This window comes from Mauremys mutica, chromosome 22 (genome assembly GCF_020497125.1).
Source record: "Mauremys mutica isolate MM-2020 ecotype Southern chromosome 22, ASM2049712v1, whole genome shotgun sequence".
NCBI lineage: Eukaryota > Metazoa > Chordata > Testudines > Geoemydidae > Mauremys > Mauremys mutica.
Window position 1 is genome coordinate 14,712,292 of NC_059093.1, and position 27,526 is coordinate 14,739,817.

A 27,526-nucleotide genomic window follows, 5' to 3' on the forward strand; every position below is an offset into this window, starting at 1 on the left:
GCAGCTACACTGATTTACACCAGCTGAGGATCTGGCTCATAAGTCCTATGCAAGGAGTGGGTGTCATCCATAAAGCACAAAGCCATTTGCAAAGGAGGGGATCATTATCCCGATTTTACAGATGGAGAAACTGAGGCACACAGCAGCAACGTGACCTGCCAGAGATCGCACACTGAGCAGAACCCAGGTATCTCCCAATACTTATCAGAATGCCAGTGTCGATATGCGTTGGTCTTGATGCTCAATGTTACATCTGTTTAATTTTTTAATGTGGAACAAGAACTGAAAAATGCCATGGGTTGGATGTTTGTGAAAAATCAAGCTGCTTTGCCAATCCCAGCATCATGCCCCCACTCATTGGAATCACATGTATGTTACACTAACAGGGCTATTTTCATCCTCTTCTTCTTTTCTTTTTTTAAATTTCCAAGCTGGGGAAAGGTTGTTGGGGAGGGTTTTTTTTTTTTTAAAATGACTTCTGCTGGTTAAACATTTATATAACACAGGCAAATTAGGCAGATGTGGCGAGCCAAGGGGCAGCTGTGTTGCAATTTTAGGCAAGCCCTTTTGCAAGGACTGTTTTTGCAGATCAGCTTCTAATTTGGTTCCTTCTCTTCTCTTGAACTTTAAAAGCAGGCATCTTGCTAATTCTTATTGAAAGACTTTCACTATCATGACTCAATCTTATAGCGGCCTACCGGCCCCACAAGCCTCAAAGAAAGGGCGTTCTTCTGACATAACAGCCTCTCAACCTTGTGCCAGGGCAAGAGGATCAGAGAGAGAGGCCTCTATCAGTGAACCCCTTAACATTTCATTTGTGACTGAAGAAACACAGTGGTCCGGATTCTGGTTGACACTAAATCCTGCTCTGATAGTGTAAATGCACCCTCATGTTGGTGTAAATATATTAGGGATAAGGTCTCTTAAATACCGCCAGAGTGGTGTAAAAGGGGACTTAGTATAAATGGGTATCCGGCCCCCAAGTTTATTGTTATAAGCTTCATACAAAAACAACATTAGAAGAGTGTTAAGGTTGCAAATTCAAGCCCCTAAAAGCTAAGGAATGCCAGAATTAAGGCTACTCATGCAACCTGAACTTGGCTCCCTTGTGCATATGCATTACATGATCACAGATTTTTTCCCCATCTTCGCATGCTCAGGGCAGATAGAATCTTTGGAGAATTTAGCTGCCAAACTACAGGGCTCTATTGAGCATGTGCAAACTAGGATTTTTTTCAAAGGCTCCTAACTTGACCTAATGGGGGTGGATTTTCACATAGATGACAAAAGGCCTGACCTCCCTGCCAAATTTCAAGTTCCTGCTACAAAGCATGGAGTTTGGAATTTGAAATTTGGCAGGGAGGTCAGGCCTTTTGTCATCTATGTGAAAATCCTTCTCAACAAAATGGTAGGATGAATTTTTTAACATGGGCAAAGCACTTTTTCCTCTAACCCTGTTCTGAGAAAATGCCGAATCATTTTTGCTGAAATTTTCTCCCCCTAAAATATATCAGCTTGAGGTATGGACATTTTCAGTCCAAATGCATGAAATTTGGCAAGTTCTAAGCAACTGAAAACAAGAAATTATAAATAGAAAGTGTTGGCCAATCTGAATTATAGGCATCATTACCTGCGTCACCTGTAGTAAAATAATGTAAATTAGAGATGGACCTGAGCTGGAACCTCAAATTTAAAATCCTTCAAGACAGAAGTTAAATAGTTAATATTGACAATTAGCTTATCGTCATTAGGCTTCAGAGTCAACACACCATTAGGATGAATGGGAGCTAATGTCCTAAAACTCAGCCCATTAGCCATTGAAGAAAATGTCAATAGGCTTTCACACCCACATTAGTTAAGCTTTTCTTGCTGCAAGAGCTGTTTAAACTAGAACACAACAAATATTTGGGCGGGCGTGCCAGCTCCATTCCGCCCTCCTTTCCCCTGTGAGATTTACTATCTGGGTCTGAGCCGCAGGCAGCTCAGCCAGTGGAAATTTCTTCAGGAGCTCTTACACAATCCCAGCAGCTGTTTTTAGCCTAGTTTGGGAAATTAATGAACTTGAATGATCCTGTTACACTCTTAGCTTGTCAGTAAAGAGGTTGAGCAACAGGCAGAGTAAGGGAACCCAGAGAGTGCAATTGAAGGCTATTTTGGGGTCCCTTTTTAGCCCCCTGCACTTTGTTTTTTAAATACAGAGAACCTAATCCTTAGCTGGTGTAAATCAACATAGCTCCATTGAATTCAGCAGAGCTCTCTGCTTTACTCTGGCTGAGGATCTAGCCCCTAATATATTGCTCTCTGTATAGAAAACAATCAGTAGCATAAATGTAGCCCAGATGTGAGCACCTTAGTGGAGGAGAAAAAATAGTTGCTTGAATACTCAACCCACATCTCCGCCCCGCCCTCTGGTTTACTGCTGCTTGGGGGCATTGGGGTGCTACGAGCTTCTGTTATGATTTCCTGCAATAAAACGTGGCAATAGAGTCTTGTAGCAAAGAAACTGAGAATGAAGCTTAGCAGGACCTTGTGCTAGCGTTCTGCACGGGGCATGAATCGTACCTCTGCTTACGCCACTTGGAATGTGCCACTGCCTAATTCGCGCTATGAATGTACCTGTTTGTATGTAAGCTCTCCAGGGCTTTGCAAAGTGTCACGCAGGCCTATGGTGCTGTATAAATGATCAGTAGAGATGGGCTCAGGTCAGGAGATTCAAACCCAGATCCTGCAGGTGTGGATCTAGGATTTTCCTTTGCATTGGGGCTGTAGCTTCCACACCTGTCTTTGGAACATGGAACATCCTAATGGCCTGCCTGTTTCAGTGGTGTATTTCTCTTCAAGCCCCAGAGCAATCCCCTTTCAGAAGGTGGGTCAAATTTAGGTGGCCACAAATATAGTTCAGGGTATTTCTCTGCATCTGGGGTGGAGGCTCGGAGTCTGGATTCCTGGGTTCTTTTCCTGACACTCTACAAGTGACTGGCTCTCTGTGACCTGGAGCAAGTCCTTTCACGTCTGTGTGCCTCAGATTGCCCTGCTCTGTAACATGGGGACAGTGAATATACACCAGGCTCATGGATGTCAGTGCTTGATTAACGTTTTCTCTGAGGTGAAGGGTGCACTGGAACAGCAGTGTCTTGTCTGGCTTGGAGCTGAAGGTAGTTAGCAGGGTTGTGGTTCCTTCTGCCGTCTGCCTGGCTGGCAGATGGAGTGCACACCTGGGGCGTTGTCCTTCTCCTGACCTTGATTTGTGCATCTCATTTAAATTGCCTCCTTGCAGGCCGGGTGATTCTCATTCTCCCTTCTGCTTGCCAGGTAAACTAGGGGGCCAGGACTCCTTCGAGAGCATAGAGAGCTACGATAGCTGTGACCGCCTGACGCAGTCCTGGAACAGCCAGTCGTCCTTCCAGAGCCTTCAGCGCGTCCCCTCCTACGACAGCTTTGATTCTGAGGACTACCCTGCGGCGCTGCCCAACCACAAGCCCAAAGGCACCTTCAAGGACTATGTTCGAGACCGGGCCGACATGAACAAGGACAAGCCAGTCATTCCTGCTGCTGCCCTCGCTGGCTACACAGGTAGGGTCACCTGCCCCAGGGCAGAGCCTTTCCGAGACGGCTCTTGGGTTCCAGTCAGAAGCGAATCTGGGGCTGGTGAAAGGGGTGAGATTGGCTGACTTGGAGACTGGAAGCCTTGATGCGCAGGACAGTTGCCATGAGCAAACCATCCCCCCTCGTTTATGGGTCTCAGCCCTGACTGAGTGGAGCGGGGTTTATAGGGGGAGAGATGAATGGGTCCCTTCGAGTGGCCTCCAGCACACCAGTCCTAGCGATGGCATTTGGGATGTGGACACCTCTTCCTTTAGGAGTGGGACTGAGAGGCACCAGCTACAGATGAGCTCAGCCCTGCCCTCTGAGAACCTGCATCAGGGTCTGCGTTTCACCTCAGTTCCCTATCTCTGGAGGAGGCTGGTCCAAATACCCCAGAACTTTGGAGGTGCCCAGAGTCTGGGTCCCAATGTCGTGACACGGGCCCATCTCTCCGGCTGTTTCACTTCAGTCTCCAACTATGTATTGGATGGAAATAGCTTTTGGGCATTGCTGTGGGAGCAGATTCCTAGCAGTGACCTAGAGGTGAGAGTCCCTGTTATCCCATCATGTCTCTTGAGCCAGTCGGTCTTGGTCTCATTTATACCTCTGCAAAGCAGGTGCAAAATTGCCACCTTGCTGAGTCCAATAGTGATTTACCCTTACTCTGCACAGCTGTGAATACACCAAGTGCAAGGCGCTGGAGAGCCAGGCCCCTTACTTTTCAAGGTAGGTGTTTTCATCATCATCTAGGACAATTTTTCTCCTCGCCGTACTGTTATGCAGTGTGCCGTCCACTTTTCTGCAGCCCTCCACCCCAGAGGTGGCTGCATTTTGAGACGCGCTGCACAGTCTGAGCATAGGTTGCGAAAGGCTTTTGTAGTCTTGGGAATGGAGAGTGATGGAGGTGTAAAGAGCCTGATTTTTCATGGCTTTACCCTTTATGCTGTGGAATATTAGCACTTGCCATTCGCTTGGAACAGGTGTGTGGCAATGGAGAATTAGGCCGTATACATCCATGAGGTGCTTCCTTCTGACCCTATGTTGCACAGTACTCCAAGAGCGATCCTAGCCTCCGTCTGTCCTTACTGTGACAGAGGCTGGCAGAATGGGACTCTGGGCATGCACACACTCCGTGGAGAGCTTTTCAAGTGTGTTGAGGGCTGGGTCTTTCCCCTGCAATATTGGAACATTTTGTCCTTATTTGTTTCGGACTCTAGGCAAGCAGATTTTGTTATTGGACTTTGTACTGATTTTTCAGTTTGAGGAGTGGAATTAGCAGAGGAGAGGGGAAGTTGATTGGACTTCAGAACTTATTTGAAACCTAGATTAAAGAGCCAAAGAGGCGCAGCACAGTACCTTTCGTTAGTTCCCCTTCCACTCATGAATAGTGACCCCCTCATGCACCTACTGGTGGCAGCTGTGCGCTGGAGGAGTCTTGAGGCAGAAATAGCATGTGCAGATAAAGATCAAGAGGCTCAGAGCCAATCCTGAGGTGAGACCCTCCCAGAAATCTCCTCCCACTCACACAGTTCCTCTTAGGGCTGATAATTTTATTTTTTGTGGGGGACGGGGGGATGAGGGGGAGGTGGGAAGATAATTTTTGGAGCTATGTGTAAAAAGGAAGTGGTTTGTTGCTATAGCTTTAATTTTAGAGAGAGATCAACCCAGCCGACTGAATGGGAGGCTTTTAAGTGACCTGTGCAAAAAAAACCCAATTGAATCGTATTGCATTCCTGTGTTAGATACTGCCCTATAGGACGTGACCAGTGAAACACACAGCTGTGGGAGGGGCCGTGCGACATAGTACAGTACGTTCATCATGGCTCCATTCCATAATATTCACTTCTTTTGTTTCCACAAACTAGGCCCATAAACAGCCCTGGCTTTATTTTCCCCCAAGCCAATGAATTCTTTCCACTTCTAACAGAGCTTTTCACCACGGGAATCTCAAAGTGCTTTGGAATCCTGATGGCCCTGTGCACTAGCGCCGATCCCCATTTAATGAAGGAAACTGAGGCACAAAAGTATGTTGCTGAATTAGGGGCAGAGCTGGTTAAAGAATCAAGATCTCCTGTTTCCCAGTCCCATGTTCTCCGAGTATGGGACCATACTCTCTCCTCCAGTAGGGGGTCATGGCATATGCAATACAGGCCCCCCAAGGGCCCATTTTCATGTACAGTTACTTTGTGAGTAGCGGCAAATGTTTTAGGACATTTTATGCTGATGAGCAGGCCCACGTTTTCCTTTGCTCAGTTTCCTCCCATTGCTTTATGCCCTGCCTCCTCGTCTTCGGTGCCACTGCATTCTTCAATGGGAGACGCTTAGCAGGGTTGCCGGGGCCAATATGTGTCAGGGAAGGGTCTCACATGTGAGTTCCTTTCCAAAGCCCGCTCACACAGTGTCACTCTAGGCCTAGCGTGGTCAGGCTCTTTGAAGAAAGTGACTGAATCTCCTTGTCAGCCGACCACACAGAGGGAGCAGCCTTTCCCCTCCCTCAGCATCAGGGAAGTCTCTACTCAGTCCTTGTTCTGCTCATCACAGTCCTGAAGTCAGTAGGAGTTTTGCCTTGAGCTAGGTCTTGAGACAGTGCCCACTCCCTAGTTACAAGTGCTTGTGCTGTTTCTCTCCAGCTCTGAAGCTCATAATTTAGAGCCGGGCAAAGTTTTTCAGACAAATAGGTTAGTCTCCAAAACATATATAGTTTCTGTTCGACCAAAACTATTGGTGAATTTGGCTGAAATTCGGTGAATATATTGGGCCTATATATATATATTTTTTTTTTTTAAGTCAACAAATTTTGTTTTAGAGAGACAAGGTGGGTGAGGTAATATCTTTAATTGGACCAGCTTCTGTTGATGAGAGAGAAGTTGGTCCTATAAAAAATGTTCCCTCATCCACCTTGTCTCTAACAGGGGATTGGTCCTGCTTTGAGCAGGGGGTTGGACTAGATGACCTCCTGAGGTCCCTTCCAACCCTGATATTCTATGATTCTATGATCCTGTGACCGACATGGTACAACAACACTGCATACAGAATTTTGTTTTGTTTTCTAAATGAGATGTTTTGCCTTTTTTGTTTTGACATTTGGAGTAGATATTTAGGTAGATTTATTTTAAATAACAGAAATAAGCAAGGTAAAAGCCCATCCATTCATTTTATATATATATTAAAAAAAAGCATTTAGTTTAACCCAATGTGAATTTTCTTTCAGAATTTTTTGGTTCACACACTGAACCAAAACAGTCAGTTATTCATTCAGCTCTATTCATAATCAGCTGTCAATAGGTTGGATGTATATAACACAGAGCATGTGCCTAACAGAAGGCCAAGTATCTCCCAAAGAGCTCTGGGTGCATCATGCATTGGTGAAACTGATCTGCCCCAAACTAAACCCAGGCATTTCACTTCACTATTACGTGTGATGGACACTAGACAGAAAACCAGAGCACCAATCCCCGTAACGAGTTAGATCCTTTATTCTACCCAGCAGCACCGCCAGTCCAGAGCATCTCTTTGGACACATGCCTCCAAGTGCGATCTTTTCTTATTCCCATACCAAAGCACTCTTGACTACAACCCAAATGCTGCCTGCTACACGTTAGTGTAAGAAACATGCATACTCTTATGGTAATCTCCCTAGCCATGTTTCAAATGCCATTTTGAATCGGGGGGAGGGGGGGAATCCCTAAACACCAGACCCAAGGTTTTTCCAAAGTGACTGGTGATTTGGGATGCCTCCATTTTTCAGTGCCCAGACCTTAAGGAGGCTTGATTTTGGGGAAGTGCTGAGCACCTGTCGTCTGAATTCCAGGCTCTTTAAAAGCATCTCAAGTTTGGTCCCTGGAAATTGAGGCACTCAAAATCACCAGTCACTTTGAAAATCACGGCTTTAGGACATTGGCCTTTGCTCAGTCGAGTGGAGTTGCTGTCTTTAGAGCTCCGTTTAGTAAGGGACTGGACCTGCCTCATTATTGTAGGACAAAGGCTGCAGGAGATCAAGTTTGTGGATGTGTCAATCCAGAGGTGTGATTATAAAGATCTCTGATTCTCCGGGGCCTTGCATTTCCTCTCCTCGTTTACACCCGGATAAAGGGAACACAGCGTGGGTATAAAATGCAGCCGTGTGGACCTGGTTGCAGGATACAACCACTTTGCCCAGGAGCATGTGACAACACAAGCTCCAAAGCAGAGGAGAATTAAGCCTCCAAAATTCTAATCTGGATTAATCTATTTCCAAAGTCCGGGGGTATTTGGAGTTGAGGTTTTGGTTCAGGCCATCTCTATAATGGGCCTTTGCAGCCTCTGGTTTTACTGCATACTGTAGCTTTTAAATTAATAGAGACAGTGGTGAGCCCAGAAAAGTGCAGGTATTTTGCAAGCTCCTCCCCTCCAGGAGATAATGCCCAGAGCTCACACTGGGAAGAGACAGGGCTTCCCTATTTAAAAATAATAATAAATAGCAGAAAAGGCAAAACAGGGCAAGTGGGGAGGTGGAGTGGGAGTCAGGACTCCTGAGTTCTATTCCTAGCGCTGGGAGAGAAGTGGTTTCTAGTGACTGGAGCAGGAGACTTGGGAGCCAAGATGCCAGGATTCTGTTCCCAGTTTTGGTAAGGAAGTGGGCTCTAGCGGCTAGAGCAGGGGACTGGCAGTCAGGACTCCTGGGTTCTATTCCTTATTTGGCCACTGACTCACACATTGGCTTGAGCAGCTCTCAGTCTCCAGGCCTCGGGTCACCAATCTGTAAAATGGGCTCAACAATCTTTACCGGTGCATCAAGGCTCCTCTGAGGTTTGCCGAGCGCTTTGAGCTCCTCTGAGCAAATGCATTGGGCAAGCGCGTGGTCTTTTTGGCTGCGATCCCTGTTTTGTATGTCAGACATTGACAATATCGTTCGGCTTTTGTTCTCAAGAGCCTGCTTTGCCGATGGCACTGGGAGGTGCCGCTGTGCTTTATCACTAGAGAAGCAGCACGCCGATGGTATCAGCCCTAGGAGGCGCACAGTTTGTAGAGAAGGTGCATTTTGGCGGAAGCCCAGCTTGTATTTGATGTGTTCATAACTCAGCTAGTGAGCAGAATTTCAAAGCCACCTTATCTGCCCCCACATCTTGACCTAATTTAACAAGTTGCCATGGTTGCTCGGGGAGGTTGATGCAATTTTCTTATCTTTGGGGGAAGAATGTAACTGCGCAAGAGTTCATGAAAATTCAGTTTCTAACCTGTTTCTACACTCACAGGGACACGGCTAGGTCAGCTGAGACTGCGCTTCTGAAAGACGATTCCCCTGACCTACTCGGGGTGCATTTTCAAAGCTCAGTGCCCAAACGCCGGCTCCAGGGTTGAGATTTTCAAAGCAGCCTAGGGGATTTAGACGCAACTCTTCCATGACAGTAGGGCGAATCGGGTCAAAGAGTGAGACCTGTTAGACTGCGGAATGGTCTCCCAAAGGGAAGCAGTAGAACCTCCATCCCCTGAGGCTTTTAAAACTGGACCCACAAAGCACTGGAGATTATAGTGCAGAGAACAAACCTGCACTGGTCCAATGTCATGAGTTAGCTCTTAACTCTCTCTGATTTCTGTGACCTGTTTTTTCCATGATGCGTGCCGGGAATCTTTAGCCTGACCCACTTCAGCCGCTGATCTCTTAGCCAGGGGGACCATGTAGCACTTCACACCTCCTTCTGCCCATTGTGGTCACCTGCCTGCACCACTGTGGGCTGGTCTCCAGCAAACAAAATAGCACACAGAGCAGAAACGTGGGGTGTGTTCGCTTCACAAGGCCTAGCGCGTCAGCTTCTCTGCAAAGCCCCTGACATTTGGCTGTGGCTTTCCATAGAGTTGTTATTTGTAGTGCAGTAGTGCCTGGAACCCAGTTGATTTCAGAGCCCTGTTGTGCTAGTCGCTGTGCAGAGACCTGATCAAAGACAGCTCCTGCCCCAAAGAACTTAGAGCCTAAAAAAACAAGGCAGAACGATTACCCCCCCTCCCCCCCATTTCATGGATGGTGAAACAAGACCGAAAGATGAAGCAACTTACCCAAACTTATACAGCAGATCAGTGGTAGAATGAGGAACTGAACCTAGATCTCCTATGTCTTAGGCCATCACGAATGAGTAAAAAGTTACAGGTGCTTTAGAGGGTAGCCTGGTGCCTAAGGTGTTTATAGCCCCAAATTAGTAGTATACAGGGTCTTAATTAATAGCATGCATTAGTATGCAAGAGTATTATGCAGTTATGCAAATTAGGCGCTAGTATGCATGGTCTTAATTTCATTCTTAGTGACAGAAGTGTTGCCAGTTCTTTACTGTGGTGCCAGGGAAGAAGACAGCCAACATGAGACTGCAGGGGACTATCTGGCTCCGGAGACTTTAGCTCCGTGATACATGCAGAAGCATTTCCATTGAACAAATCACTCCTGCAAGTATCAGCACCACTTTGCTCAGCTGAGATCCAGACCTGAGGGCCCCCTCCCCGTCCTTCCCCAACTGCCAAAGGTCTGACAGATGTCTCCAGAATATGCGTCGGAAAACCCTTCTCTCTCCGCAAATCCCACTCCCTATTGCCAAGGCCAGGGGCCCATGTTGGACAAGCTGTTCAGTGCCTGTTCCATTTAAAAGTGAAAGAACACAGCTGCCGGTTTACAAGAAAGAAACAACAGCATCGAAGAAAGTGGGTCTCTTTAGGAGATCTGCATACTCCTTCTCTTCATGCTGCCGCCCACGCTGCCGGCTGAAACTCGCAGGCCTGACAGGTGCGATCTGAAGGGGTTGCGGGGGGGCGGAAGTGTGCTGTCTCCAGCCAATGTCAGAAAGCCTGTTAACTGCACTGTTCTCAGTTCCTCTCAAGTCACAGGAAGAGATGCTCAGGGAGCCACATGGAATGCGGCAGCCTGGACATCTACATTCAGTGCAGTTGCTTGGGGAGAAAAGTCAGAGTCCATATGGGATTCTTGACTATTCCCTGCTGCTGGAGAAGGGTGAAGTCGGCCATCCCTGTGAAGCTGGAGTGGAACAGTTATGAGAGTTCATAAGTGCATTCAGTTGCCTCTGGTGGACAGACAAAAAGGTGGCTGTTCCTAGGGACAGGCGGCTGTGGGCGAGTGGTTGTTTCATTGCCTACCCTGTTTGGATTCTGGTTCAGTATGAACTTTACCTGCTGTTGAGGGATGATTTCAAGCGTAACTTTACATCCTGGTTTCCCCTACGACCTGCTTCTAGCTTCCACTGCAAACGGCTCTTCGAGGCCCATTTCTCACCCTAAGGTGGAACCCAGCGGATGAGGCCCAGGCTTGGTTCAGTGGCCTATGTGCCACCTGCCAGACATATGCAAATGACAGTAAAATCAGCCCCATGCAATGCTGCCCAACCATGACCGTAGCTCAGCTTTTAAAACAAAAGCGTGCAGCGCGACCCACCGAGCGGCATGACCTTTGCACTTCGGAGTTGACTCTTCAGTGATATAGTTTTACTAGTCACTCCTCAGAGCAGTTGATCAGCCTATGGCATAGCAGGTTTTGGGTGCCATGAACACAGATAGTATGTTGGACTCCCAGTGCCACCTTCATGACAGAGGCCTGAGACTCATCAGTACCCCAGTCCATCCTCCACCTGCCATGTGGGCTGGCACTCCCTAGCTTGCATGCTCCACCGTGGATGCTTCCTGGATTCTTTTGAAACTAGGCATGATCCCAAACCAAAACGCTGGCTCTGATCATACCCAAGCTCTGAGGCAAGCTGGAGCTGAACTTTGCCACTGAGATCCATCTCTGACGCTCCTCTAGGATGCTCCTAACAAAGCAAAATTTGGTGAGGGAGAGAGGCGGGGAAGAAGTGCCCATGGCTGATATGGGGGATGAAATGCAGAGGTACAACCTCGCCACTGCCCAAACCTACCCACTGCCCAGGGCCAGCAAACAGGTCTCGGCCCCTCCTGATTATGCTGGTCTCTGAAGCTCTGACATAGAAGGTCCAGGCCAAGGTCAGTGCATGACAGAAGGGAAGGCTGCTTTGGAGATGTTGCTATGCCCACTTGTTGTGTTTGGTTGGAACCACAAACCACACAGTGAAAAGAATAGGTGCGCCGCTCTCGTTTTTTGTTTTGTTTCTTTCAAACAATGTCGTTGGGGGAGGGGGCGTGAAAATCAGCCAGAGAAAGAGCAGGGTGACATGTTTCAGATAGGGCCTCACCCTGTAAAGTAATGGCCTGTCTGTGCCGGTGGCGGGAGGGAGGAAAGAAACCTGGAGGGGGAGTTGCACTGATGTAGCCACACTGCAAAGACAGAGGGACAACCTGGGAAAGTGACCTGGCTAGGACTCGTGCAGTGCATGCCCAGGAGCCTGTGCATACCCGCATGCAAAGAGGCTTTGCTCAAACAGGGTTCCCACTGTGGCAGGATTTCATAACCAGGCTTAAGAGGCATATTTTCCCCATGATGCTCGCGAATTCCTAATGCGTGATGCTCCCCAATGCTCTTCACTGTGAGGGAAGCGAGACAGGGCGGCCATTGTGAGTCACATTAAGCATGTGAGCCCCCTCTGACTGGCTCTATTCTTAGCACGCCCTCCCTCCCTCCCAGGGACAAAGGTCATCAGGCTGCACTCAGGGGACAGCCCCAGAATTCAGAGGCCTTGCCTTGGGGGTGGCGTGCGTGTGAGGTTGTCATCTTTCCAGGGCTCGTATGAAAACGAGTGGGTTCAGCGAACCTTCCTGCGGGCACGGCTGAAAGCTCCCGGATATGTTTGAAGCGACCCCATCACAAAAGGCAGCTTGTGTTTGCACCCTCCCTACTTGCATCCGTGTCCAAGGGCTGATATCTGTCTCGGGATATTCTGCACGAGGTCAGCAGTGCATGGGACTTGTCTGGTCCTCCCAGGAAGGGCTGCATCTTAGCTGGAGGTTCTGCCTCGCCCTGGGCCAGTGTCTCATCTGGGGCGCAGCTGCACCCACTTACACCAGCTGAATCTGAAACCATGGGGGGTGGGGGACGACTGTAGGACTGGCAGCAGCAGGGGGAGGCTGGGGAGCTCCTCTAGTTTCAGAGACTGCTTGTGTCACTGGGAAGGAAGTTTTTTCCAGGCAGGATTGAAGTTACTTCATTTTCTAATGATTCTTCTTAATATTCCACTGGCAATTGGCTTTTAGAAACATCAACTGCCAGCTCCTCTCTTGGTGTAAATCAATGGAGCGGTGTTGATTTACCCCAGATCTGGGCCCCAATGCCTTGGTTTTTAACTGCTCCCCTGCTCGGCTAGATGGATCCGGGATGTGGAAGAAGGATGAAGGCTGGAACAGAAGATGTGGGAGATGGGTCACGAGGCGCAGCTGGAGGGATAAGGTGCTGAGTGCTTGGAGAGATGAAGGAGCTGATCACAGCGAACAAACACGTGTTCCTTAGCTACCTGCGCCACCCAGCACTTCGAAAATGTAACGCCGTGTCAGTGCTGAGATTTATTGGGTGGGATTTTAAAAAATGACCTGGGGAGTTAGGTACCCAGCTTCTGGGCTCCTAACTCCCTTGAACACTTGAAAATCTCACCCATTACTAATGCCTGAGAGCCTCATTCTCCAATGTGCTCATCCCAGATCCTCTCCCCACTATAACTCACATACAGCCCAATTCACCATACGTCTTCAGTGCTCACAGCCCTCTGCCTTAACAACTGAATCTTCTCTAGGAAAGAGATGCAAATACCAAGAGAGGTGGTGCCATATAATGCAGTCTCCCGGAGCTGTGCTCTGTCGCACAGGCTCAGACGTGCAGCGTGAGTTAGTTCCTGCTGCCTCCTGCATCTGTTGACTCTCTGACATTTCAAACAAGGTGTCGCCTCAGCAGCAGCAGCAGCAGGGCTGTGATGCTTCTGTACGGCTCGGTGCGTGTGTGCATGAGCTGAAGTCTGCTAGCCGTGCAGTAAACACGTTCATTTTCAGACTACTGATCCTCCAATGGGCAGCTAGGAATAGACCCCGTGGAGCTGGACTCCTAGTCCTCGGCACGAGCCATTGGATAGCATTCCCTCCTGCAAAGAAAAAACATCCTACGGGATGCCGTGCCATATGATTCCACGCCGCTTACAATGATAAATTGCTGGGCTTCCCTGTACCTCTGCATGCCAGCTGGCAGCAGAGTGCGAGGAGAACATGCTAACTGCACTGGGCTCCTTGGCCTAAGGTTAGAGAAATTTCTCTCTGGAAGCTTGGAAAGCCTTGAACGTGATCGTTAAAGCTGGTGTGACCTGGTGATCATAGAATATCAGGGTGGGAAGGGACCTCAGGAGGTCATCTAGTCCAACCCCCTGCTCAAAGCAGGACCAATTCCCAACTAAATCATCCCAGCCAGGGCTTTGTCAAACCGGGCCTTAAAAACCTCTAAGGAAGGAGATTCCACCACCTCCCTAGGTAACCCATTCCAGTGCTTCACCACCCTCCTAGTGAAAAAGTTTTTCCTAATATCCAACGTAAACCTCCCCCACTGCAACTTGAGACCATTACTCCTTGTTCTGTCATCTGCCACCACTGAGAACAGTCTAGATCCATCCTCTTTGGAACCCCCTTTCAGGTGGTTGACAGCAGCTATTAAATCCCCCCCTCCCATTCTACTCTTCTGGAGACTAAACACGCCCAGTTCCCTCAGCCTCTCCTCATAAGTCATGTGCTCTGATGTGCCAGGCCAGGGCAATTACTTGCCTCAATGAATGTTTAATTACAGCCCCTCCCATTAGTTGGAACATGCATCAAAGGTTAAGGGAAATCAACAGGATAGGGAGATACTGGTCTTCTTTTACTCTGCATCCCCGTGTCAGCCTGCCCAGACATTAGTTAGAGCAGCTAAGGGGCTGCTCTAACTTGCTCTACGGGAGCATTGGTGTAAAGGCATCTGCTCTTGCCTTGCCTCTTTCACACCCAGCACCTCCCCTTCGCCAGTGACAGTGGCAGGCACAGAAGCTGGTTCAGTTAGTATATTTGACATTGGGACATCCCCTTCCACAAGGGGAATTCTCTGTTGTCTATTTAGGGCTAGAATCTGTTTACTTTGCTCAGCCTCAACAGCATGCACCTATGTTGCCTTGCTGACATACTACGGATGGATGAATTAATCTTCTACCCATGCACCCCACCGAGCTGTAATTCAGAATGTTAGCAAGGAGCTCGAGCAGCAAAACTGGGATCCCCAAAATCTGGGAGCATCTGGATCAGCCCATTATAATACAGTCAGCTGCAAAGTCCCTGTCTGAGCTTCCCCAGTGTAGCGATCTGGGAAGTGTGGTTGCAGCTCAATTCCTACCAAATATAGACAGAGTGTGTAACAAAATCCTCTGAGCCGATATTTGGCAAAGCCGCACTGAGGGCAGTTTGCTCACATATTTTCCTGCAGAATGTCGTCTCTCTCTTGTTCATATCTGGGGTAAGATAGATACTGTGAACCGGATTTGGTTTGCATATCAATGCACTGATAACCAAGAGTCTAAGAAAAAACAACGAGGAGTCCTTGTGGCACCTTAGGCCTGGTCTACACTCGGGGGGCGGGGAACGATCTAAGATATGCAATTTCAGCTACGAGAATAGCGTAGCTGAAGTTGATGTATCTTAGATCGTCCTCGCGGTGTGGGATTGATGGCTGCCGCTCCCCCGTCGACTCCGCTTCCGCCTCTCGCCCTGGTGGAGTTCCGGAGTTGACGGGGAGTGTGTTCGGGGATCAATGTATTGCGTCTAGACAAGACGTGATACATCGATCTCTGATAGATCGATCACTATCTGCCGATCCGGCGGGTAGTGTAGACATACCCTTAGAGACTAACAACTTTATTTGGGCATAAGCTTTTGTGGGCTAGAACCCACTTCATCAGATGCATGGAGTGGAAAATACAGGAGCAGATATTAGCTAGCAGATAGTCAGGACTCTATCAGGGTATATCTATGCTGCAAACAAACTAACAAAAAAATCCCCACAGCAGCAGCTCTCTGAGCCCAGACTTGGGTTCACAAGGTTCACGCTAAGGTGCTAGCTAAGAAAGCAGTGTAGACATTCCCATTCAGGTTGGAGCTTGAGTTCTGTCAATTGCTATGCGGGGTGGGTCTCAGCTCCTGAGCTTCAGCCGGAGGTGCCGTAGACCTGGGCTCTGAGACTGGCTGCCATGGTAGTTTTTTGCAGTTTACCTACCCTGTGTTCCCATGGCCCGATGTGCTCTCACACCTTAGTAAATCAGGAGTAGCTCCACGGAAGTCACTGGGGTTACACCAAGATGGGACTGCAGTGAGATCAGCACTCTAGAGCCAGAAAAGAGACACTAGGTCCCATTTAGTCTGTCCCTTCACCAGGCAGGATGGTTCCCTCTCTACTAGCGGTTTGTTTAGGTTCCAATAGTTTTAAATGTCTCCATCACTGGCAATTTTTAAATCAAAATGTGGATGTTTCTTCTAAAAGATCTGCACTTGTTCCAGCAGGAATTCTTTGGGGGCAGGTCTCTGGCCTGTGTTATACAGGAGGTCAGATTAGATGATCACAATGGTCCCTTCTGGCCTTGGAATCTATGACTCTAAAAGCAATAGGACATCATCCATCACATCCCTTGGCAGATTATTCCGCATCCTCCGATTCCCACCAGCAGGAATTTTATCCTGACATGCAGCGTGAATTGTCATCAAGTAACTTCATCCCATTGTTCCATTAGCCACCCCTTTCGCCAGCTGAGGCTTACACCCATTGCCATTATCAGTCTGTTCTCCTTTCCCTCACCTTAGCTGTTGCCTAACCCAGCTTTATATATTTAATTCTTTTCTTGTAAGTCATTCTCTGGATCATTTTCGTTGCCCTTTTCTGAGCTCCTCTTAGATGTGTCAGTATCTTGCTGGAAATACGTTGCCCAAAGCTGAACAAAGTGTTCTAGGTGTGGCCCCACATGAAAGGTGCTAATCAGACAGGTTTTGGCTTGAGGGCATCCATTTTGGCTTTGGCTGGGACATGAGTGAAAAGAAGAGATCAGTATTTAGGAGTCAATCAGCATATGACTGATCCAGTGAAAGACTTACTGGAAAGTGTGTAAAGCCACAATCTCTCAGGGCAATGCGCTATGTACTTTGCATCAGCCCTGCTTAAGCACGTAGGAATCAGATGCCCTGAGGCATGGTAAGATACGATGCATATAGACAGGGAGTACAGTGCCTTTAAATTAATTGGTTTCAGAGTAGCAGCCGTGTTAGTCTGTATCCGCAAAAAGAACAGGAGCACTTGTGGCACCTTAGAGACTCACAAATTTATTTTAGCATAAGCTTTCGTGGGCTACAGCATCCGAAGAAGTGAGCTGTAGCCCACGAAAGCTTATGCTGAAATAAATTTGTGAGTCTCTAAGGTGCCACAAGTACTTCTGTTTTTTGGTTTTTTTTTATTAAATTAATTGTCCAGCCTCAGCCAAGTACAGCTGAAGCCCCTTAGAGAAAATCAGTTCTGGGGGCAAGGAGAATTTGGCATCCCTGGGAATCTGATTGCTGTAGAGAAACAACTTGTTTGTTTTCAGCTGATCAGATGAGGGGTGCTCTCCTCCCAGAACGGTTATCCCTGACACAGACGGAAAAAGTTAGTCAGCAAGAGACGGTTTGGATTTAAAACCACCAACTTGCACACTGCAGACAAGTGGACACCATAAAGTGCCAGCTGGGACTAAAAGCACAGGAAAGTTCACAGGATGATCACTGGGAGGGTTTTGACAGCAGATGCATGCGTGCATTGCCACTTCTTGACAAATGGCTGATGGCCAAAATTAGCACCCGTATGGTACTTAGAGACAAGGAGCTGCAAAACAAAGAGCTTTTTATGACTCAAATGTATATAACAAGGGAGGCTTCACCCACAAACCCTTCACCTCCGTATCCATGACGATACGTCATGAGAACAATCACCCGGGGAACTTGCTTCTGGCCAGCTAGGAGTTGGCTGGACATTGCAAGCTCTCCTCTTCTGCTGACTCCAAGCTGCGCAGTGTGCAAAGGGATTCAGTCCCAGCTGATTTCAGGATGTCATGGCCAGGAGGGATTCCATTTGCAATGTTCTAGGACGCTGCTGGAAACTATACAAGCACCATTAGTACAGAAGACCCTCGTGTCAGCCTGCACACTCCAGTCTCACAGAGGCTCTAGTTCTAAATCTTGGAATTATTCAAGATGCTGACCTGTGAGACCACTTTCTGCCTACCCTCCATTCTGTTATGTTATTGCAGCGCTCATCAGAAATGCCTTCCTGCTTCCCAGGTGCCCACCTGCCCAGCCGACCCTATTCCTTGCAGCAATAGCTGTGCCGGCTGCACTGAGTTGCCTCTTGTTCTCTGCGAGTTTATGTAGGTGGTTCCTGCAGCAACACGTCCTGGAGAGAGGCCAAATAATTTTCATACCTATGTCCCCTTTATCACATCTCAGTGCACAGCCATGAAGCAGAAGGCGAAGGTCAGAGGCAGCGGGTGATAGTGTAGGAGTTCGAGCAGTGGCTGGGAGCTTTTTGGCACGTAAGCGAAGGCAGTGCTTCGGTGGCAGAAAAACGATTCCTCCCTCTTTAATGTCAAGAAATAATCCTCTTTATGTAACTTACTCTGAGGTGAAACATTCCAGTGGTTGAACATTCCACTCGGACTGCAGTAGGAAGCAGCTTTACCTGTACAAGTTAACTCTCAAACTGCCAGTTCAGCTCAGATCTTCACTCGGACTGGTACTGTAGGCCCCTGAGATGTCAGTTTTTGCATAGAGTGAACACTACCTATTCATATTAATAAGAACTGATATTAAGGTCACACTCAAAGATCCCATCCCAGATCACGCTCCCACTGTGCTAGCATAATGTCCAAACACAGAGGAAATCATAGGCCTTGCCTCAAGGAGCCCGAAATCTAAGAAAGCCTCAAGTGCATCCACGGAGTTTAGAAAGGGAGTTCAAGGCATCCGAGTCAGGGGTGGAGCATCTAACAGAACCAGAGTCACAGGTCCCAGTGCTTTCTGTACTAACAAACAGCCAACACGTTTTGTATCCATCTGCTTGCGTGTGTCTTCCCATGGAGGAGGATGGGTGGAAAGAAATCTGCATCGGTTTCGTTCCCGGCTCACCTCGTTTTAACAACTTGTGGTTTCTTTGCATTCCTAGGCAGTGGCCCCATCCAGCTGTGGCAGTTTCTGCTGGAGCTGCTCACCGACAAGTCCTGCCAATCCTTCATCAGCTGGACAGGCGATGGCTGGGAATTCAAGCTCTCGGACCCAGATGAGGTATGGCCCATTATAACTGATCAGAGACCATTGAAAATACTTAGGCAAATACCTAAGTCCTCTCTCTTCATGGCTTGGGTGCTACAAGTCCTGTCAGTATGATCCTCTGTGTGTGTGTGTGTGTGTGTTTGTGTGTGTGTGTGTGTGTGTGTGTGTGTGTGTGTGTGGTGGTGGGGGTGAGGGGGACGACAAGGTAGCAGGGTGTTGGTCCCTCAATGTTTTCTGGAAAAATCAATGGTTTAGAGAGTGCCCATGAAAGTCTGATTATTAATGAATTATGAATTGTATTGCAGTGGCACCTAGAAGCTAGGTGAAATCTTTTATACCAAAGTTGGTTTTTTTTGGTGAAAAATGAAAATTCAGCAACAGCAAAAGGCATCGCCACTTGGTGTCATTTTTACCAAATCGTTTCCGTCGGGAAGAAAGATAATTCCGAGACCAATGAAGCGTTTCCATTTTTTCAGTTCAAAATTTCCTTTAATTGTATGTAAAAAACAGTCAAAAATGGTTTAAACGGTTGAAATTGAAACACAATATTGCAATGTTGTAAAAGGGAAAAAAAAAAGTTTAGTTGGAGCCAAAACAATTTTTCTTGATTTGCCAAAAATGTTGAAAATAATTGTTTTCAGTTTTACCCGACACTATTCCCCCTCAATATTATTTGCACAGCTCTAGAGGCCACCAGCCGGGGACCGGGCCCCAAGCGTGCTAGGTGCTGTACGCCCAAAAAGACAGCCACTGCCCCAAAGAGCTTAAAATTATCCCCTTCCCCATCTCCTGCTTCATCTATTTCCACTTCATGATCCCCCAGCAGAGTCCATGGGTGCTGTTTCTACAGCCCAGGAGAGGTCTGAGCTGCTGGCCCTCTGCAAACCCTGGCACTCAACTCCTCCCTGAGTCCATTCTTCATGGTGAGGAGAAAAAGCTTATCACCATTAGCTCTCCCAGAGGCAGGAGCTTCCAGTCCCTTATCACCCAGCCAAGCCAGGAGGAAGAGACTTATTTTAATATCTACACTTAATCTATGAGACCTTCTTCACCTTTGTTCTCTTCTTCCAGGTTGCCAGGCGATGGGGCAAGAGGAAAAACAAGCCCAAGATGAACTACGAGAAGCTGAGCCGTGGGCTTCGCTACTACTATGACAAGAACATCATCCACAAGACGGCCGGCAAGCGCTACGTGTACCGTTTCGTTTGCGACCTGCAGAGCCTTCTGGGCTACACGCCCGAGGAACTCCATGCCATGCTGGACGTCAAACCCGATGCCGATGAATGAATTGAACCAGCCAGACTGTGTGGAAGGTTGTGTCGTGTCAGTCTGGAGATTCGACGAGACCTTTAAAAAAAATTTTTTTTTGCAGTTAAATATCTATCTATATTTTTTCAAGAGCAACTCAAATTTGACATTTTTGATGGGGAGAGGAGGGTGGGCAAAGTCAAGCTTTTGGCTGAATCTGACAATGTTTGGTTGGGAGAAGAAAGATGGAACTTTTTATCTGAAAGTTCTCTGAGAGGTTTTTTGGGGTGAATTTCTTAGTTTTAAGGAAGCCAGAAAAATATAGCTCACTTAAAAAAAATTAAAATAAACCCTCCCCATCTCATACCATCTGGAAACATTATTAATGAAAAGATCCCCTTGATTACTGTGTTACCAGCGCAACAAACTGACAATTCAGGAAGTGACAAGACTCCTAAGGATTATGCGATTGGTTCTTTTATTGATGGGAGGGGCAAAGTGAAGGTGGAACTTCCTGTTTTGTGGGAGGGGATGACATAGGAAAAAACAAGAACTGTTCTTGTTACTTTGCTTTTCTGTCGGTTATTTTTCTGTTACACAACAGACAGATTTTTTTTTTTTTAGGACGGACCAAGATTTTTTTAATTATTATTTGTTAAAATTTTATTTTATTAAATTTTGTGCCAGTATTTTTTTTTAAATAGTCTTAAGCTCTAAGATGGTCTCAGTCCTGCAATATTGTGTGTGTATGTATGTTTCTGTTATGCCAGCAGAAAGTTTTATCACAGTGAAGAATTGTTTATGTAGACCCCACTGGAGAAGTGTAGTGCTCTGACTTATGATCTCTGAATCTTATGTGAAGGAAAATGAGTGCCAAATCAGCCACCAAAAATGCTGGGAGGATGCTTTGCATTTGCATTGAATCCCATGCACTTTGCTCTATTGTTTGTTGCTAAAGGTGGATGACATTTCTCAAAAGGAAATTTTCTTGTTGTTGTTGTTTAAAAACATCTTTTTGGGACAGCCATATTTTCAAAACCATGTTTTGTTTTGTTTTAATTTCTGATGTATCAAAAATGTTGCTGACATTTTCATATATCATTTTCAAAATAAGAAAGTGTTTGGTTTTTTTTAAAGGAATGTTTTTAACACTTTGAAGTAACTGCTAGTTTGTTTTGTTTAATATCCCACCCAGTGACTAAGCTGAGCAAAGTAGTTCAGTTTTGACATTTTCCTATTTTGAACACAGTCAGTGCTGAAGGGAAAATGGAAAAATGTGTTAGGGGAAAAAAAATCATGAAAAGTTTTGAACAATGAAAAGTGAAACAAGGATGTTGATGATTTTTCCCTCCGTTTTTGACCAGGGCTGCCTGCAGTACTGTACGGTCAGCCATTCTAGGCACATCCAAAATGGAAACTCAGACTCAATGGGGAGCAATCCCTCAAGATGCCGAGCACGCAAGCCTAGTCCAGTGAAACTCGCACGCACATGCTTAAACTCACGAATAGCTCCATTGAAGTGAGTGGGACCATTCGTGTGCTTGATGTTAAGCATGTGCGTAACCGCTTTGCTGGATCAGGCTTTGAGCCTGGAGTGCGTGGGTACAGCTTAGACACGGAGGGTATATTTACACAACAAGCTCCTCCCCACAGCAGCAATTCTCAGAGCCTGGGTCAACTGACTGGGGCTCACTCCGCGAGGTTAAAAATATCAGTGTGGATATTCGGGCTCGGGCTGGAGCCTGGGCTCCGTGACCTTCCTGTCTTGCCAAGCTTCAGACCCCAGGCTCCACCCCGAGCCTGAACATCTACACTGTTATTTTTAGCCCCACAGCGTGAGCCCCAGGAGCCTGAGTCAGCTGGCCTGGGCTCTGAGACTCGCTACCGTGGGTCTTTTTTTGTTGTGTAGACATCCCTTAGGGCCTGATTCTCCTCTCCCTTGCCCTTTGTAACTCCATTGACTTCAAAGGAGTCACTCCTGATGTACTCCCGGTGTACATCAGGAGTGGGATTTGATCTCACAGAAGCTAGCGGCCAACTCCTCATTAGCTTTAATTCTGGATCAGTCCCAAAGTGAAGGGGAGAATCAGGCCCTGAGTTTTAAATGTTTAGACCAGATTCTGAAACCAGATCCACACGGGTAAATCCCTGCCAGTCTGACTGTAGGATTTGGGTTTTCGACTTTAAATATCTTTTTTTTTTTTTTTTTGGTAAAGGCGGTATTAAATATTTGAACTGGATATATTTTCTTTAACGGCGGAACTAATTTCCGAAGCTCTGTGGTGAATCAATACAGAGAGTGGGAGGATGGAGAGACTTTGTAGATCAATGCAGGGGAAACAGAACAATGGGAGCTCATGTATCGGGTCTGCAGAACTGGGCTCTGACTAAAAGTTGCTAAAAACACTCTTGTATTTAGTCTGAACATCCAGTTTGCTTCCTGTTTTCCCATCTCTGTGTAGCCAGAGCGCTGGGGTATAGGAGGGCAGGGTCAAACAGGAAGCCATGGGAGGCTGTCAGTTGAGTTCTCTGGAAAGATGATGCCCTGACACAAAGGTGCTGAGCTCCCACTGGATTCTACAAGAACAGCATGTGTTCAGGCCCTGTGAATATCAGGGTGTTTGTTTTTAAGCAAGCTTTGTTTGATTGAAACTGAGTCACGTCCCGCGTGTCAGAGAGCTTAGCCTGGCTTAGCAGGCTGGTAGGTGTAAAGCAGAACACATGGAAAAATGTAGCAAGCTGATTGGGGGGGGGGGGCGTTTAAACCAAGAATGTTGAAGGCAGATGTTGGCTATGGGGCCAGGGAAGTCCAGGTGTCAGAGTACATGTCTGGGGCTAAGACCTGATCCCACTCGACATACAGAGAGGACTGGTGCAGATGAAGGAAAGAGTGATGGAAGGAAGGTGGAAGGAGCATGCACTGAAGGAAGAAAGGACAATCTGCCTTCTGAAAGAGCAGTTCTCATCTAGCATCTTGAGCATTCAATGCCTTTAACCCTCAGCAAAGAGGGACTGGCAGCTGTGGCAGGTGAGAGATTGCAGAAGTGAGAAAGGAGGGCTGATGCAAAAGGGGATTGGAGTTCAGCTCAAGCTGGAGGAAGCAAAGGAAGATGCTGATATTGTGCTGCTGTAGGCCAGGTGCTCCTCCTCCCTGCTAGAAACTAGATGCAAAGAGAGAATATGTGAAGTCAAACGCCCGTCCAGAAGGTGACTGATTCATAGCTGTGTATGGTGGGCTGCGCTGTAGTGGGAAGGCTGGGTAAGGCTGCTCCCTGCACTTTGAGTAGGCTGAAGGCATCTTGATGGAGCTTTTGAGTGATAAAGGTGGTGGTAGCTGAGTGCAGAGAGTTAGTTTGGGCTTCTGAGAAGATATATAAGGAGGAAGATTTCAGGCTCTGTTTTCCAGGGAAGCAGAGAACCACTTGAATCAGAGGTGATTCCAGTGAAATACACTTGTTCCAAATAAAACCAGCATAGGAGCCCGTGACTCTTTAAATACTCAACTGGTAACAGAGTTCTCCTTGGCTTTTTGGTTCTTATAAGTTCCATAGAACCACAGTGTCAGTTCTGGGCAGTTTGTAGCCAGACCTTAAATCATCTCCTTATATTTACAGGATTACTCCTGTAAAGGGTGTTAGTGACCAGGGCAGATGTCCCACCATCCCAGCCCTCTTTCTGCCTTCTAACCTACCCATTGTCTGTCCCCTGGGATTGGTCACAGTGCAGGGTCCCCCAGTTCAGTTCAAACAGAAAGTCATTCAGTAATCATAGAATCTCAGGGTTGGAAGGGATCTCAGGAGGTATCTAGTCCAACCCCCTGCTCAAAGCAGGACCAATCCCCAACTATTTTTTTTTCTTTTTTGCCCTAGATCCCTAAGTGGCTCCCTCAAGGATTGAACTCACAACCCTGGGTTTAAGCAGGCCAATGTGCAAACCATTGAGCTATCCTTCCCCCACTACTTTACTATGAATGGTTGGGATTGGGGTTCATGTGCTGATCCCCAATATTTCTGCCAGACCTGATCAAGTCATTCATTCCACAAGGGTTGATTGCGGGCAGATTTTCTGTATTAAACTGTTTCTACCCGAGACAATCTGTTTCCGTAACGTGCAGGGATATGTTCTCAAAGCGATCTAGAAGGGCTACAGAATGAAGGGCGCCATCTTTGCCAACATGCTCCTACCAATGCTTTGCCAAGTTTACTCACCACCCTTTGCCATCCAGATTGCAAGCTGCATGTAAATGCCACAAGCGTCAGACAGAATAGCCTTGGTGACATGTAGCGGCTTGACCCACAATTTGCTTCCCCTCCCTCCCCCCTTCTAGCTAGAGACTGTCACAGAAAGCACAGTGTGCTGTTTATACACTGGAAATTTGCAGATTTTTTTTTTAAATGCATGTTGACTATTGAACAGGGATGTGTGACCCAGATGAGATAAAGTTAAGGCCAAATATGTACCTGCACCTTAACCTCCAACTGCATCTTTTATGAGGTGTGAAAAAGTTTGGTTAACCTACATACACGCAATATCTATAGAATGTGTGTGAAAGAGAGCATGCACTGGGGTTGCAATTCACCTCTGTGCAAAGATCCAGCACAAGTCTTATTTTGATGGGTTAACTGGTGTCTAGTGCTGGCCCCTCTGGGCTGGGGTGAATTGCACCCTGGGCAACTATTTAAACCAGATTTAATTCAGTGAATTTCTCTTTTGTTCTGGAATTTCTCAAATCTGTTAATTGATTCCAAACATTTTTATGACTAATTCTTGATCTTGTAGTTCACTGCAAGTACTTAATATCCAACATATTATTCTTCAGCACCCAAGTCACATGATATGGGCCCATTTTTCCAACTGGATGAGGCTAATTCTATGCATGTCATTCTTACACGCCTAGAAATATTGGGATGGAAGGGACCTCAAGAGGTCAGCTAGTCCATCCCCTCCATGCTCAGGCAGGATTCTTTGTATCGTTGAATACTTGTGATCAGGAATTCAAAGTTTGCTTGTTGGGAATATTCTGCTACATTTGTTTAAAAGTGGCTTTCTTCCAGTAAAATTATGCCCTGGAAAGATCATGAAAAGGGACCTCAGTCAAAAGGAATTCATTTAAAAAAATTGAACAGATATTTACAGACTTTTTTCATTACACCATTTGCCCATCTCTCGCCGTGTTTTGTAGATGATTATAATACACAAAAGATGATACACAGTCACCTATACATTTGTGTGCATTAGAATCATATACACACAAGTGTATGTGTGTGCATCAGTGTTTTACACTCGCTTACACTTCCCGGTTCTGCCAGAAGAGTATTATCATTCTGTGAGAGTCCCCTCTCGAGGTATATCCGAACAGGACACGAACCAAGTTATACTAGTTTTGAGAAAAGAAGACTGAGGGGGAATCTGATAACAGTCTTCAAATATACTAAGGGCTTTTATAAAGAAGATGATCAATTGTTCTCCATGTCCACTGAAGGAAGGACAAAAAGTAAAGGGCTTAATCTGAAGCAAGGGAGATTTAGGTTAGATATTAGAAGTATCTTTCTAATTGTAAGGATAGATAAGCTCTGGACCAGGCTTCTAGGGGAGGTTGTGGAATCCCCATCATTGGAGGTTTTTAAGAACAGGTTAAACACACACCTGTCAGGGATGGTCTAGGTTTATTTAGTTCTGCCTCAGCACAGGATACTGGCCTAGATGACCTCTTGAGGTCTCTTCCAGCTGTACATTTCTATGATGATTCATCATTGGCTTGAAATGTAACCTTCTCTCAGGAGATTTCCAGCTCAGTGTCAAGATACAAAAAAGAATGTTCCAATATGCATCTGAAATTTAGGACACATCCAAATCCCTGCACTTTTTGAGCATCACTGTTTGTTTGAGGTGACCTTGATGGGCTTATTAGAGCTTGTTGAGTTTCTTTTCATTCTAAACACTGCAAATGTGCTTTCCTTGGCATGCGTCTCTCTGATGGGGTCTATAGAACATCAGTCGAGCTATTGTCTACATTCCAAAGAATTTTAAATACATGATAAATATATGTATACATGTGTGTTATAATGGAATATCTCCAGGAATTAACTGCCTCAGTAAAAGAACGTGTCTTTTTTTTGTTTTTGTTTTTACACATGGGATTTTTTTAAAGCTGATAAACATAGAGAAAAAAAGAGATTGTTATATTGTGCTGTTCAACTATTTTCCAACTTGTATTTTCATATAATTTATATTTTTTAAAAGTGAAAAAAATTTAAAAGCGAGATTAAAAAAAAAGAGGAAAAAGCAGGTGCTTTTTAAAAAAAAAAACAAAAAACCAGAACTGAGGTAGCTTAGAGATGTAGCGATGTGTGTGTGTCTGTGTGTGTGTTTTAAAAAAAAAATACAAAAATCTCCCCTCAGAAATAATTCTTAAGGGAGGGATTGGTTTTGTTTTAATTGCTGATGCTGGCACATCATTTTGATGGAGAATTTTTTATATACTGTAGCCTTATTTCCTATTGTATTTTAAACCATGTGAAATAAAAAAAAATCATAAAGGTTTGGTGTCAGCATGATTATTTCTCCCCCGTCCTGCTGAAAAGAGTTAGATTGTGGCTTTTGTGGTATTGCCAGTGTTCTAAAAACATGATTCAGACACCAAAAAAATCGTGAGATTGTCATAAAAATAGGGAGATTGTACAAGCAATACATGGGGGGGTTCTTGGTTTCTGAGCCTTTAGCTGTCACATTTTTGAGTTGCAAGGGCATGAAACATATTTTTCTTTCATTAAATGAAAGCTGAAATTTTCATGTCATCACAGGATTACAGGAGCTGTGGCTTTAAGAAAAACAGCAAATCCCGTAAATCACACAACACTGATGTTAGGCTGAGTCCTCAGTAAAGAGGTGGCCTGTAAGGTGCGCAACTGCTAGAATAGTTCTAAGAGATGATGTGACTTAGAGGCACAACAGTTTCCCAGCTACCTCTTTGCTCCAGGGCGTTTTTGTATAATAAGTTGTTGCCGGGTGCGAGCTGTTCAAAACGCAGAATGTCCATCCGGTGGAATGGACAAAGAGTTGGAAATTTCCTTTCATCCCAAATCAGAACAAAAAGCTGAGATCTTCTGTACAATTAAAAATTCTGTTTTGACAATACCCCCGTATCACTCCTCAACCTTGCCATCAATGTCCTACACAACTCTACCTCCAACCTCCAGCTCAGACCTGGCCTCTCACGGTCTACCCATTTACCCGCCCACTCACCTCTTCCCCACGATATCCTCTACACATGAACAGCCACATCCCGACTCCTGTTCTACAGGGATGAAAGGTGTATGTTCAGTCTGTTCCCACAAATCATTTTGATACCATGAAATCAGCATTGTCCAATGGAAAACTGTTCTCTTGGTAAATTTTCAAGCAGCTCTACCCGCCTGGGCTAGCGTGACAGCAAATTGCAACATGTGGCCAAATCATTGTGGGGCTG

At 46.3% G+C, this 27,526-nt stretch overlaps 1 protein-coding gene across 5 annotated transcripts in view; it reads left to right on the forward strand.

The window, feature by feature from the left end:
• The window catches only part of ETS1 (ETS proto-oncogene 1, transcription factor), a 121,742-nt gene extending 95,144 nt beyond the window's left edge, over positions 1–26,598 (forward strand). For all 5 annotated transcript variants that reach the window (XM_044997170.1, XM_044997171.1, XM_044997172.1 and 2 more), the window contains 3 exons: positions 3,313–3,573; positions 18,704–18,822; positions 19,882–26,598. In XM_044997170.1, the coding sequence (XP_044853105.1) occupies positions 3,313–3,573; positions 18,704–18,822; positions 19,882–20,097 (596 nt within the window). In that variant the 3' untranslated portion in view covers positions 20,098–26,598. The remainder of the gene's footprint in view (positions 1–3,312; positions 3,574–18,703; positions 18,823–19,881) is intronic.
• Positions 26,599–27,526: the final 928 nt, after the last annotated feature.